Source organism: Pelodiscus sinensis, chromosome 6 (assembly GCF_049634645.1).
Source record: "Pelodiscus sinensis isolate JC-2024 chromosome 6, ASM4963464v1, whole genome shotgun sequence".
NCBI lineage: Eukaryota > Metazoa > Chordata > Testudines > Trionychidae > Pelodiscus > Pelodiscus sinensis.
The window spans coordinates 39,783,505-39,797,518 of record NC_134716.1 but is presented as its reverse complement, the minus strand read 5'-3'; the positions used below and the strand labels follow the sequence as shown (position 1 = coordinate 39,797,518).

The window sequence follows — 14,014 nt, the reverse complement described above, 5'->3', positions numbered from 1 at the left end:
TATGTTCTGATAATTGTTTGTGCTGTTTAATTTGCTTAGACTTTTCTTTCCCTATTTATGCATACTGGTTACACAATCACTTTTTAGAGATTCCCAGAAGAGGAAAAGAAATACTGTCCCTATTGTAGTTAATGGAATTTTGCCATATTCTTCAGAATCATAGAACCATAGAGCTGGAAGAGACCTCAGAAGGTCATCAAGTCCAGCCCCCTGCTCTAGGCAGGACCAATCCCAACTAAATCAACCCGGCCAGGGCTTTGTCAAGCCGAGACTTAAACGCTGAGACTTAAACACCTCTTGGGATGGAGACTCCACTACTTCCCTAGGTAACCCATTCCAGTGCTTCACTACCCTCCTAGTGAAATAGTTTTTCCTAATATCCAACCTGGACCTCTTCCACCACAACTTGAGACCATGGCTCCTTGTTCTGCCATTTGTCACTACTGAGAACAGCCTCTCTCCATCCCCTTTGGAACCTCCCTTCAGGAAGTTGAAGGCTGCTATCAAATCCCCCCTCACTCTTCGCTTCTGCAGAGTAAACAGACCCAAGTCCCTCAGCCTTTCCTCATAAGTCATATGCTCCAGCCTCTTAATCATTTTGACTGCCCTCCGCAGGACCCTCTCCAATGCGTCCACATCCTTTTTGTAGTGGGGGGGGGGGGCTCAGAACTGGACACAATTCTCCAAATGTGGCCTCACCAGAGCCGAATAAAGGGGAATAATGACATCTCTGGATCTGCTGGCAATGATCCTCTTAATGCAACCTAATATGCCATTAGCCTTCTTGGCTACAAGGGCACACTGTTGACTCATATCCAGCTTCTCATCCACTGTAACCCCCTGGTTCTTATCTGCAGAACAACTACTTAGCTAGTTGGTCCCCAGCCTGTAACAATACTTGGGATTCTCCCATCCCAAGTGCAGGATTCTGCACTTGTCCTTGTTGAACCTCATCAGATTTCTTGTGGCCCAATCCTCCAATTTGTCTAAGTCAGACTTCACCCATTATCTAAGAAAAATCTGTCTTCACCCATTATCTTAATTCAGTTGCCGCTTTGATTGACTGTTACAAAAATCCTTTTCTCTTTATTGTTTATGAGAAGGTATAGTAGAACCCTAAATGACCTATGTAATGAAAAGTAGAAAAGACAGTGAACTACATGTTCATCTTTGTCTGTATAATCTGATGAAATGTTAAAGCACTACAGGTTGGACCTCCCTGGTCCGGGACCCTAGCAGCTTTGTGTTTTAAATGTAGTATGAGCTGCCCTGTCCCCTGCTGCCCTGTCCTGCAGCTCCGCTGTCCCAACTTGCGCCTGCTCCCCTGCTGCACCTCTGCCTCCCCTGCCCCCCTGTGGAGATGGTGCTGGGGGGACTTGGCTTTTAACCAGCACTGGTTCCTGCTTCCCGCCTCGATTATCAGAGGCAGCAAGGGAGGTGGGGGAAGAAGTGACTAGTCAGTAGTGAGTGTACTAGTTGCTTACATCCCTCTTCTGAACCAGGGAGTATGCCAGGCCCTCAGTTACCTTGTTCAATTTTTGTAACCTCCACAGTGTACGAGGACTTCTCTTCATACTGGAAGACACTGCCCCTTTCTCCAAAGAACAATTATAATAAACTGTCAAACAGTCATTGCCACTTAAATCATTAATGATTATTTGATTACTAGATGAGTAGGTTAATGGTATTCATATAAAAATGCTTAAGTGTATAAGTTTCTTAGAGTGGTTAAAACACACACACATAAAGGTTGTGTTTTGGTTGTGAAGTCAGTAAATTTTGTTATGTTTGGCAAATAATGTAAATCCCAGGAAAATAAATGGAGAATGGGCACAACTATATTTCCTGCTGGGAAGTTATGGATCATTTACATGTAGGAAACAAATACTTCTGGGAGAATTTCCTTCTGCACACAGCAATAAATAACAGAAATAAAATGTAATACTCCCAACAAATTATATTATAAACAGATGAATGGGAAACGGGTATCTGAGTTATCAAAGAACAGGCACAAGCAGCTGTTGCAATTGTACACTTTCCAGTCTGCTACATAATATCTATTTAAACACCATGATGCACATTAAGAATTCAATCTGTCTTGATTCAGCAAAATTCCTTATAACTTAGGTAACAAATGCTTCATATTTCTGAATGTAGATTACAATCTTTATCCTAACACAAATCAATCTGCCATGGACTAAGGTGTTCTAATAAATATGAATGGCAAGGCCAAAAATGTGGATTAATGGAACCACTTTTGGAACCACTGAGTGAAATATCAGAGTTAATAGCAAAGCACTCACTGGGGGTTACTTGGTCTATCTACACTGCAATTAAAAACTTTTGGCTGGCCCATGTCACCTGATTTGGGCTCAGGCTAAGGGGCTGTTCAATGGTGTCGATGTTTGATCTAAGTGATCCTTCAAGGGGAGAGGGTCCAAGAACAGGCTCCATCCTTAGCCCAATTTCTACACTGCATTTAAACAGCCTCTTAGCCCAAGCCCCATGAACCTGAACCAACTGACACAGGCTGGTTACAAGTGTCTAACTGCAGTGTGGACATACCTAGTCGAACCAGGAGGATTTTACCTTTGATACTGAGGTGTCAATATTAAGGCTGGGCTGTAACTTCTTTCTCCTATCATTCTTTAAATTATGTTGCCCTTACGTGTTTCTTTCAGTTCATAGCTCCACATATTTTCAAAAAGCAAAACGCCCTGAGAGCAAATGTAACCTGCCGAGATATTTATTTTGAGGGATTGTTCTAAGCCATAAATCTTAATGGCTGCAGTGAACACTATTGTTTCAGATAGTGTGCTGACTCAACGCCAGTGTGACACTTTCGATCATGTGATAATATATGTATTGTGAGCATACCCTGTCTTCATGTTTCCTCCAGGCAAGCAAACAATTACTGTGCAAGTCATATCTTTGGAATCTGTACAGGTGTCAACAGTAGGAAAATCCTGCACTAGCTAGACAAGGGATTACCTAAATTGGTTAAAATTAAAACACACACATACCAAAGGCTCTCTTATGAAAATGATTGTGCCTTGGGTGAAGTTCCACCCTTTTTCTTTCCCCCCCCAAAAATCTGGCAGCTCTCTCAAAATCTTTCTCTCGGTGCTGATTTTTGTGCCACCCTTCTGTATTGAAGTGCTTAAGTCAGAGAGGATGTTTCTCAGTACACCTGCATAACTACAGTTCTGGGAGCCTGTGTAAACCTTATTGATTTCAATTAACAAGCTCCCCAGTAATCCTTCCCGGATGCCCCACAATTAAGATATCCCCATCCTTTCACTCATACCTCCTCTTTTCTTCCCTCCAATAATGGCTAGGATAGATGTATTTTTATAATTCTATAAATATATATCCAGGGATGATACAACAATGCTGTTACTACTACATTATCTACTGAAGTATGCATTTGTAGTAGAAGACTAATTTGAAAAATGTAGTCACTTTCCAAAATTTGATATTCAAAAAAATACTATCTGCACTCTCCTTTTCAGTTTCATTGTGGACACTGGCAACATTGAAGGAAGGAAATATGACATGAATTACAAAACTATTGTATCAATTTATCTTGGGAAGCAGTGTGTGATATTTTCTGAGGGGAGAAGAAAAATCATTGACTCTGGGAGCATATATGTCTTTGTGCAAATCACACACTTGTCTGAAATCCAGCTGAGTCCACAAAATTGGGTTACATTTGAATTAAGTAATATTGGTAACTGACCTGAAGTATTGCTCCAATCTGCTAAACTTTCATTTTTACAAATATTTAATAAATAAGGCTGTAATAAGAGAATTCAGGTTAATGCCCATTTTAGTCAATTGAAGAGAACCAAAGATACGCACTTTTAACTTAAAGAAAATTGTTGACTTTATAGTAATGAAATGTTTAATGCTTGGGTGACCAAGATTCTGAAGAAAATGTTTGTCTGCATTTTAACTATAATAAAATACCGAATGTTACAGGAGAAGCGGAAAGCTGAGGAGGCACTAAGTGATCTTAAGCGTCAATATGAGAATGAAGTTGGTGAACTTCAGGTGACAATAAAAAAACTTAAAAAGGTGGGTGTTTTAGGCTAGTGCCCAGAATTCTGTGAATAATATAAGAGGGTTTGACATGGTGAGGTGCTAAGTGCCTCTTTTGAGGTAGCTAAGCTGCCTTTTGCTGTGAAACATTTCCAGCTATGGTGCTTCAATAAATAGCAAACTAATATTATTTTTTTTAAAGTTGTGTTGACTAAAATACCTGTTGTCCTTGAATCCATTCAGTATATTTTTCTGAAATACAAGGGATCTAACTGCTAGACAACTAATACAGGCAGTCCCCGACTTATGCGGATCCGACTTATGTCGGATCCGCACTTACGAACGGGGCTTTCTCGCCCCGGAGCTCGCAGGCAGCGGTCCCGCCACCTCGACCTCCGGGGCGAGAAAAGCTGCTCCCGGTGCCCCTGGTCTGCTGGGGACCGTCTCCAGCAGACCAGGGACACCGGGAGCAAAGCCGCAGCCGCGGCGGGGTCCCGCGCCTCTGAGGCTTTGCCAGAGCAAAGCCTCAGAAGCGCGGCACCCCGCTGCCGCTGCGGCTTTACTCCCCGTGTCCCTGGTCTGCTGGGGGGGGGGAGGCACAGCTAGTGTGCCCTCCCCCCCGCCCCCCCAGCAGACCAGGCTTTTGTTGTGGACCCTGGGGCAGAGCAGCTGGGGCGCTGCTGGTTGGTCCCGCAGCGCCGCTCTGGGCACTACTGGGACAACCCGGCAGCACCCCAGCTGCTCTGCCCCAGGCGTCCTGATTCAGCCGCTGCTGGTCAGTTTCAGCAGCAGCTGAATCAGGACGCCTGGGGCAGAGCAGCTGGGGTGCTGCTGGGTTGGTCCAGTAGCGCCGAGGAGCGGTGCTACTGGAGCAACCCAGCAGCACCCCAGCTGCTCTGCACCAGGCGTCCCCAAGTCAGCCGCTGCTGAAACTGACCAGCGCTGACTACAGGAAGCCCGAGGCAGAGTTGCTCTGCCCTGGGCTTCCTGGAATCAGCCACTGATCAGTTTCAGCAGCAGCTGACTTGGGGGCGCTTGGGGTTCTTAAGTTGAATCTGTATGTAAGTCAGAACTGGCGGTCAGTTTCAGCAGTGGCTGTATCTGGACGCCAGTTCCGACTTACATACAGATTCAACTTAAGAACAAACCTACAGTCAGTCCCTATCTTGTACATAACCCGGGGACTGCCTGTATTACCAAATGATTACTAATCACTGTTGAGAAACTAGATGTTGATTATCAGTAGCGGTCTATTCTTTCGTTGGAAAGAATCCAGTTTACAAGTATTTATATTTAATAGAATCATAAAGAGGTCCTTTTCAAGGACCTAGTATCATAAGTCATCGTGTCCATCCTCTGGACAAGCCAAGGCTGTTCTCTTCAGTATTAGGAATGTTAGTTATTAAATCATACTTATAGTTCCATTGATACCAATGGAAGTTTCTCATGAAAAATAAGAGAACTGCAGCATTTTTACTCTAAAGAATTTAAGCTAGCTGAACTGGTTGGGTGTGCACAGTTCCACTGAAGTCAAAGGAGCTGCTCCTCTTGTTACCAGCAAAGGATCTGACCCTTGATTAGTTTCTTGTGTTGTAAAATTACTTTTAACTTTTCTAGCAAACTAAATTCTGTGGAGCACACTACAAGAAATTTTCAAAATAATTGTTCTAAAAATGAAATGATATAAACTAAAGAATTGGGCGGAGGAAGCTTAGCTAGAGAACTTATGAATTGTTAAATAACTTTTGTAGCTGGGAAATGTACATAATTTGTCTTTCAATATACTGTTTGATCCAAATGATTTTCATTGACTTAAGTTGCCTTTGGATCAGTCAGGTATATGTGTGTGTGTCGTTGTGTTTTTTTTTTTTAAACTTTCATATGTTTTTGGATATTTCAGTTGGAAGAACAATCAAAGAACATAAATCACAGAGAAGATGTGGCTGAATTAAGAAGAAGAATACATGAATTGTCATTGGTAAGAGCTGATTATAGTTTACATACAGAAGTTGTAGATTCAACCAGCCTTGTACTTTCTTCTATATCAATTTGTTTTTCCACTTCAGAATTGGTATTAGAATTATAAAACTAAGATGTGGCACTTTTTTGAGGGTGGGGGTGGGAGGGGGGGGGGCGGCTGGGCGGGAATATGTAAGACGGAACAATTGTTTATTATTGGATGAAATAGAAATAATTCTGTTTAACAAATATAAATTCTAGATATATATAATTGTTTTGTTAATTTGAAATAGGATGGTGTTATTTATGTGTATGAGAAACTGAAAAATCTGAAGTTAAATTGAATTTTTGAATGTTGAAAATATGACTATGATATGATTCAGAGCATGGAGAATGTCTGCGCTCACATTTCTATGGAATGTGCTTAATTTTAAGCATATGAGTCATCCCATTGGGTTAGATATAACATTTCTAATGTTAAGTGTATATTTTAGTGCTTTTGCATACATTGAAGATTTTGAGTGTCAGTCTTAAAGGTTTACCTTTGTAAATTAGCTTTTCATAAATAGCACTTTTAACAGTTACATTAATTCTGTTGAGATTTAATATTGTTACTGGTTTTGATTTTGACATTTTTATATTTTAGTATTACAGTACTCTGCTTTGTAAAAGCATCTGTGTTGCATAAACTTTATTTTCTGTGTTTAAGGAAAATCAGAAACTCAAGAAAGATCTTTTAGAAGCGCAGACAAATATAGCTTTTCTTCAAAGTGAATTAGATACTTTGAAAAGTGATTATGCAGATCAAAGTTTGAGCTCAGAAAGGTAAGGTATTTCACAGTTTAATTTTTTTATTTAGGGCGATAAGTTTTGTTTATATATTTAGTCAGTAACTTTATTATTTTAATAGATCATAATTGGCAAGTACATAGGTTAAAACTGATATTACCACATATCTACTGTTTACTTAATTGGCTATAATGGATCTGATAGAGTTAAAATTGGGCCTGATATTGAATCCCTTATTCATGGAAGTACGTTCACTCACTTCACTGGACTTCAGTAGTGAGCAAAAACTTACAGATTGAGCCCTTTCTTTATAACTCAATTTCAACAAAGTACCCTTGTCTGTCATAGTAAATAAGGCCATGGAAGTTTTCAAAGACAAGGGTGAATTAGTGACAACAAAAATTAGATTGTCTATTGCTCCATCGGCTTGGAGACCTTTCACAAGACAAAGTTAGGGCTAAATTATACCTCTCGTGGCTAACCAGCTCTGGAGAAGGAAGGAGTCCTATTGCCTCAGTGTTGGTGCACAGTGATTGAAAGCACAATGGCTACTGGGTGACAGTATATCTTGCTACACCTGTCCAGCAGGTTTGGCCAGGATTCTCTTAGTACAGAAAAGAAATATCCATGAACTTTGCATGTCATTCAGAGAGGTATCTGTTGGACCATCAACCCCAGTTCTGGTTTTCTTAAGCACCTGCAGTGAAAGTGTGGCTGGATGCTGGTGGGAGAATAGGGACTCCCTTCTGTCCCTCACTTGCCACTGCATGTTTAAAATGGAGTAGTAACAATTTAAGCCCCAGTCCTTCAAATGGCTGGGCTATGGCACACTCTTATGTGTGGGCCAATGCCAGTGGACTTTGGAAGTCAGTGGGACTCTTCCTGTACCCATATGCTGCCAATTGTCAGATTGATCCCTTACCCTTGAGAGTGCATCAGAGTCAAATTGTCATTAATTTCTTGTGCAGAATCCCCCTATAAAATATATGTTGAATTCATAGTATTTTGTGTACACAGTAGGGATGTGGACAATTTTAAATCTCCAGGAAACTAGAGTTAAAAAATTATTAAAAAAAAAAAAAAAGAGTTGGCTATCATTTCAGTGAGTAACTTGGTGTTATGACTAAATTTGTTCATGTTTAAAAAAAATGAGATAAATGTGCTTCTGTTCCAAGCACAGTGTTTGCATTATTTACTAATAGAATCTGTGTTTGGACAAAGATTGGGAGGGGGCTGGCAAAAGCCTCCCCCCCCCCCCCCCCCCCCACCCCCCGATCCATGGCCCTGTATCATACCAAGAAACTTCTCTCCCAATGGTGGTCAGTATCGACAACTGTGATAATTACTAATGTGAAAAAACAGTAAAGTTTTAATGTATCGGTTTGTTTTAACTGTAATTCAGCAGCTGGAAATAAGATGCCAGCACCTTGTAAACAGGGTTCCACCCATGAGGAAATTAAAAAAGGTACAGAAGTTTCAAAACTGGCCACCATTGGGGGAGAAGGTTGTCGGTATGATTTGAGAATTGGATGGGAAGCTTTTGCAAAACAATCATTTAAGACACGATGAATGTCTGTCTGGTCTATGTTTACAAATTGCTGAAATGTTTTAAAACCAAATATCTTCTTTTAATGTAAACAAAACAATCCAAATCTGGTGTAACTTAAACCCTAAAACCAATTTCCCCCCTGTAACTTTGCTTGACTCTAAAAATATTTATCTTAGGTTTTTAATTAATGCTTTCAAAATCTGTTACAATTGAAATTTTTTCTGCAAGAATTAACAATCTAGACAATGGACACTCTAGACAATGGAGCTGTGTATGTAGAAGTATGACTTTATATTTTGCAGGGACCTGGAAATAATCCGAGAATACACTGAAGACAGAGAGAGCCTGGAAAGACAAATTGAAATACTTCAGTAAGTTTTTAATCATTTTTAATAATTCACTGAATTTTATTTACAAATTTTGTTCTGAAGTGTGCACAGCTAAACATGTTTATCTTGGAATTGGAGAAGAAAATATTATCAAGAGAAAATGGGGTTTTTCAGCTGCAGTTTAAACCGTTTCTGTTGTTGTAGATACTCTATCATCTGGACTAGTTATGCATAGTTTTATTGCCATATAAAGCTACTTGGGAACTCAGAGTAAATACCTTTGCAGCAGCAGCTGTGACTGAATTTTGTATCTCTCCGTGTGATCCCTATATAATCTTGTCCTTTCACAAATTCTGTCTGAACTCTTCAAAAACTAAGTTGTAATGGCTCACATGTGTCTTAACTGGTACTGGTTGACAGCTTCATTTTTATTTTACCACAGACTAGCTTCACACATTGTTTCCTTTCTGTAGTGCTAGAATGATTTCTGACAGCCAATCCCTGATGTCTCTACTTATCCATCCTACTGTTCTGTCTGAATTTTTTCTTTAATGGTATTGAGCAGAGGGATATTGGACCATATCATGCCACTGATTTATAAGAAAAGCTTCCCATTGATTCAAGTATGCTAACAATATTCAAGATTTATCCACCACAGCTGCCAACTTCTTCAGTTTAATAGTTGGTAGTATATGTGTGTGATTGCTGAGTTTCTAACACTTCGTGGGATTTTTTTTCTTAGCCTCATTGCCTTTCATTTCTTTGATAAGCTGCATGAGATCCTTGTCTATCCATGTTATTCTAAATATTATCACTTGGCTCCTTTTTTATTGACTTTGCCTCTCCAGTAACTCCCTCTTTTATCATTATCTTTAAAGCACCAACAATGTGTTCAGTGCTGTATGACGCACACACGCTGATGCCTTCAAGAATCACCCAATCTAAAGAGTTTTATATCTTCAGCAAGTTTTTTCATCATACTCATGATTTTTCTTCCAAGCACTTGAACCAAATCTTTCCTTAATGTTATCCCAGTGGCACATGGGCACTTTCCCCTCTTCATCCCAAATCATTACCCTTCACAAGCAGTTTCTGGATTTGAGATACAAGTTTCTCAGCTGAAGAGAACATTCTTTTTCTGTAACTTCCTAACTTTCCAGGTATGCCCCTATTTAGTGTCCTTGACTTTGCCACCTTAGGTCCCGACCATGGAAATACACATGTGTTCAAGTTTACTATCACAAGTAGTTAAATTATTTTAATGTAGGGTTTTTTAGAATGTAATATAATATTTTAATGATTCCATGGTATACCAAGTTTCCCTAAATTCCTCCCATTGTAAGATTTTGTACATGTGCACTTAAAGATATACAGTATTGCCAAAAGAAAAGAAGTACAATGAAGTGTGCTGTCACGATTTCTGTGTAGTCAAAACTCCCAGCAGAAAGATTGAAAAAATATATTCCATATTTTACATTGTTTGGCCATGCTAGAAGAAGGAATGGAAATGCTTTAATTTAACCACAAATGTATTCATCTAAAATACCTGGGAGTTCCCAGAATTAAATTGTTCAGTGCGGATCCTAATTTTTTCCTTAATCATTTCCATATAATCCCCAATTTTGTTATAGCCATCCTGTTGGGGAGAACCTGCCATTTTATCTTGTATGAGGATTAAGGGGGTAGGAAGTTTCTGCTAACACTTCTGCTTCTAGTTACAGCAAGAGCCCTTAAGGTGGTAATAAGTCCTTGTCTTCTGGCCAGCTGATTAAGGACTCTGTATACATTTGCAGTGAGCCCACTCTTAGTTCAGTTTCCTTGAGAGTAAACATCTGCAACTGCCAGTTTTTCATAGGAAAAATCTCATAGCACTAAGCTTTAAGTTTAGTAATGGCTCTGGGCCTCCGCTTTTCATTAGAGTTCATTTAAGGAGAAAAAGTCTTTCTGATTCCATCACAAACTGTTGGATTTGATGAGATGTAACCTGTAATGGAAAAAATGTAGTAATCCTTTTTTGTTTTCTTAACATATTATAGCATTTTTGCAAGACAATTTAATTTTGTTATCTGTTTGATCTTAGATCAGCTAACAGAAAACTACATGACAGCAATGATGGTTTAAGGAGTGCACTAGAAAACAGTTTAAGCAAATGCAACAGATCACTGGTAATAAATTATACTAATGTGTTTTATATAATGGGACATATTTTGCTCTCTCTTAGATTGGTGTCAACGGAGAAAGTTCCATTGACTTCAGTAGAGTCATTTGTGGTTTAAATTCATGTAACTGAGAACAGATTTTTGGTGCAGTGTATCTATATTCTGAAGAGGTCGGTTGACTCCACACACAATTTCTATTAAACATTGGGATTACACCCCTGCCCACACACCACCAAGAGTTGAAAAGACCCTTTCCTTCATTCTGAAATGAATACACTGACATTGGAACCCTCATACCGAACACACACTTTTGCACAAAACAACTTAAATCTCAGCAGAAGTTCATTGTAATCTGAATTAGTTTTCCATTAAATACATGACAGACTTCAAGACTTTTTTTATATTTAGTGACACACAAGAGATTCACTATAACTGAGATCACTTTGAGTGGTTGCCATTGCCTTATCTCTGAGGCCACACTAACTCCTAGTGCTCTGGATTGCCCCTGTTCACTGTAATTTGAATGAAGGCATGTCTACACTTCAAGCTGGAAGATGTAAATCCAGTTTAAGGAGATATAACTGAGTGAGCTCTGATTGAACCAGTGGGCTAAAAATAGAATGTAGCTGTGGTTGCCTGAGGAGTTAGTTACCTCAAGTATGTACCTGCCCAAGATGCTAGAGATGTACTTGAGGCAGCTAGTCCTTCACACCACTTGTTCCATTGCAACTACTCTATTTTTAGCATGTTGGCTTTGATCAAGCAAGCATGGGTATGTATCCTTGAGCTGGGAATTGCACCTCCAGTTCGAAAGTGTAGATAGATCCTGAGAGAAGTCTGGTTTGACGAGAACAGCAAGACACAGTATTGTTAAATGTCATGGCCACAGTTTTATTCATTTAAAACTGTTACCTAGCTGGAGTAACTCCCTCAAACTACCCAGACGGGATTTTTCTCATGGTAATGTCACTTGGTCCCAGTAGTCCCAATGGACTCTAAACTTGAGGGTGATTTGTGAAGGCAAGGACCCTGTATATCCTTAGACCTGCCAAAGGACCTTGATTGGAAGCTAGAGTCCCAATCAGCTCCTCTTCTTCACATTGGAGGCAGGAGAGAGAAGGTGAGAGGAGCTACAGAAATAGCTCCCTCAGTGTGTGATGAGAGATGACTCAGCAGTCATGTGAGCTACAGGGACCTCCGTTGGACAACTCCTAACCCACCAAGGGTACTGGTACCTGCCAACATCACAACGGTTGTAGTGAGCAGTTCCTGCCCCCAATCAAGTATTTGGATATTGGGGAAAAAACTACCCAGAAGTTTGCCAGTTTTGCCATATAAGAAAAATCCTTTCCAGACCCTAGAACTGGTTATTAGACAAGCCTCTGTTATCGCAGAGCTCTGGTAACTAGATGGGTTGGCAAGGGTGAAGCTGAAACAGGAAGATCACAGTGGCTACCCAGCCTTGTCAGCAAACTGGATTAACTGTCCTTCCTCCTTCCCCACCAAGTGGGAGAGTCCATTATCTGGACCCAGCATCATTCCCACCACCCAATGACAGCAGTGCTGGGTGGGCCAGCCCTCCTAAGTCCAGGCTCAAATGTAGCATTTGCTCCTCCCTCCCCCCTCCATGTAGAGAAAAGTAGCCTTTATGTGCTGAAAGCAAAGGGGGAAGGGTAAGAGAGGAAAGGAGAGGGGTTACAGTTCAGCTGCTCCAGCAGGGAACTCCATTCTCTCCCTCCAACCCACTGCTTATAGCCCCATAACATCTGCACCCTGGAAAAGTAAGCATTTTTTTGATAAAACAGATGTCAATACTTTAAAATTAGCTATGATGTCTTCCAGCACTCTGAAAATCTATGACCTGTGGGTATGTGAATCACACTAGAGATTTTCTTTTTTTTTTCTCCCTCTTCACCACCTACGTACTCTAACTGATAGTTATTCCAGAATGAGAGAAAAATCTTTTGTTGTTCCTCAAAATAGTGCTTTTCTAAAGGACTGTATCATAGTTCATGGCATGAGATCACATAATCAGATGGTACTGTTATACCCATCAGCCACTTCATGCTCTCAGAATCCCATTGCTTCTTAGTGTTTGAGTGGGAGACAGTAACTCTAGAGCTAGAAGGACACTCTGGTCTCTGAATATTACATATATAAATGTAAGATGTTGGACATGCAAACGTCCCGTTTTAAAGGCTAAGGAAAACAACACGTTGGATTTGCATCATAATGTACAGCAGCTAATTGTGTTGGTTGTAGTCCCACATGTACAAAAAACAAATGCACCTGTACAATGAAATACTTACTGACCATTCTACACATGTCTTTTACAGCGTCTAACAAACATCTCCCCAGGGAATACAATTACTAGGAACAGCCCCAAATGCAATGGTGGCCACTCTCCTCAAAATCCACGATATGACAGGTAGGGTTGGTACATTTTTACACTTATAGCTTAATGATGAACCATTATATATGTCTTAAGACAGCCAAATACTTAATACAAAATGATAGTGTTAAACAGCTTGGTTTATCTTTTCTCAATTCAACTCAGGAAACTCAAGAAAAATTCAGTTGTACTTTCTCAGAGGACCATGCCTTACAAAACAAGATTCTAATATGGGCCATTCTTAAATGGTCCCTTCAGTACTTAAGGGAAAACACTGGTTTTTCCAAATACTTAACCTGTAGCTGGTTTCCCTTGTGTAATGGCAGCTAACAGCATGACAGCGCATGATTTTTCAAGGGGCTAAACATCCTCTTCTCCCATTAAAATCCCAGTGAAGTGAGTGTGTTCAGCACTTTTGCTCAGCACTTTGCAGAATAGAATTTATAGAGAGCATAAACCCATTTAATTAATTTTCAGCCTCAGAATTCTTAGGCTAGCTATTAAATGGTCAAAGCAACTAACTGTTTTGTGCTAGAGCTAAAACCCAATGAAATTATTGAAAGACTCCCATTGACCTCACATTGCTTTGTATCAGCCTTTAAGAGCAGTAGGTCATACATACCATTCTGTTGGTTTGACCATTTCTTTGGAGTTAGCTAGAAGTTCAGTGAACTGTGTTTTCTTACTTAAATGATAGTTTTTTACTTTCTTTTGCTTTGGTATTACTTTAAACTCCATATAGATCTATATCAGGGTATTTATATGTTCAGCATATATTTTTGCCAGTGGCTTGACA

General features: G+C 40.0%; 1 protein-coding gene across 1 annotated transcript in view; it reads left to right on the top strand.

The window, feature by feature from the left end:
- The window catches only part of RASEF (RAS and EF-hand domain containing), a 56,531-nt gene that overhangs the window by 21,518 nt on the left and 20,999 nt on the right, over positions 1-14,014 (top strand). Inside the window, exons 4-9 of the mRNA XM_075931756.1 lie at positions 3,982-4,077; positions 5,942-6,019; positions 6,710-6,825; positions 8,641-8,709; positions 10,748-10,832; positions 13,163-13,254. Of these exons, the coding sequence (XP_075787871.1) occupies positions 3,982-4,077; positions 5,942-6,019; positions 6,710-6,825; positions 8,641-8,709; positions 10,748-10,832; positions 13,163-13,254 (536 nt within the window). The remainder of the gene's footprint in view (positions 1-3,981; positions 4,078-5,941; positions 6,020-6,709; positions 6,826-8,640; positions 8,710-10,747; positions 10,833-13,162; positions 13,255-14,014) is intronic.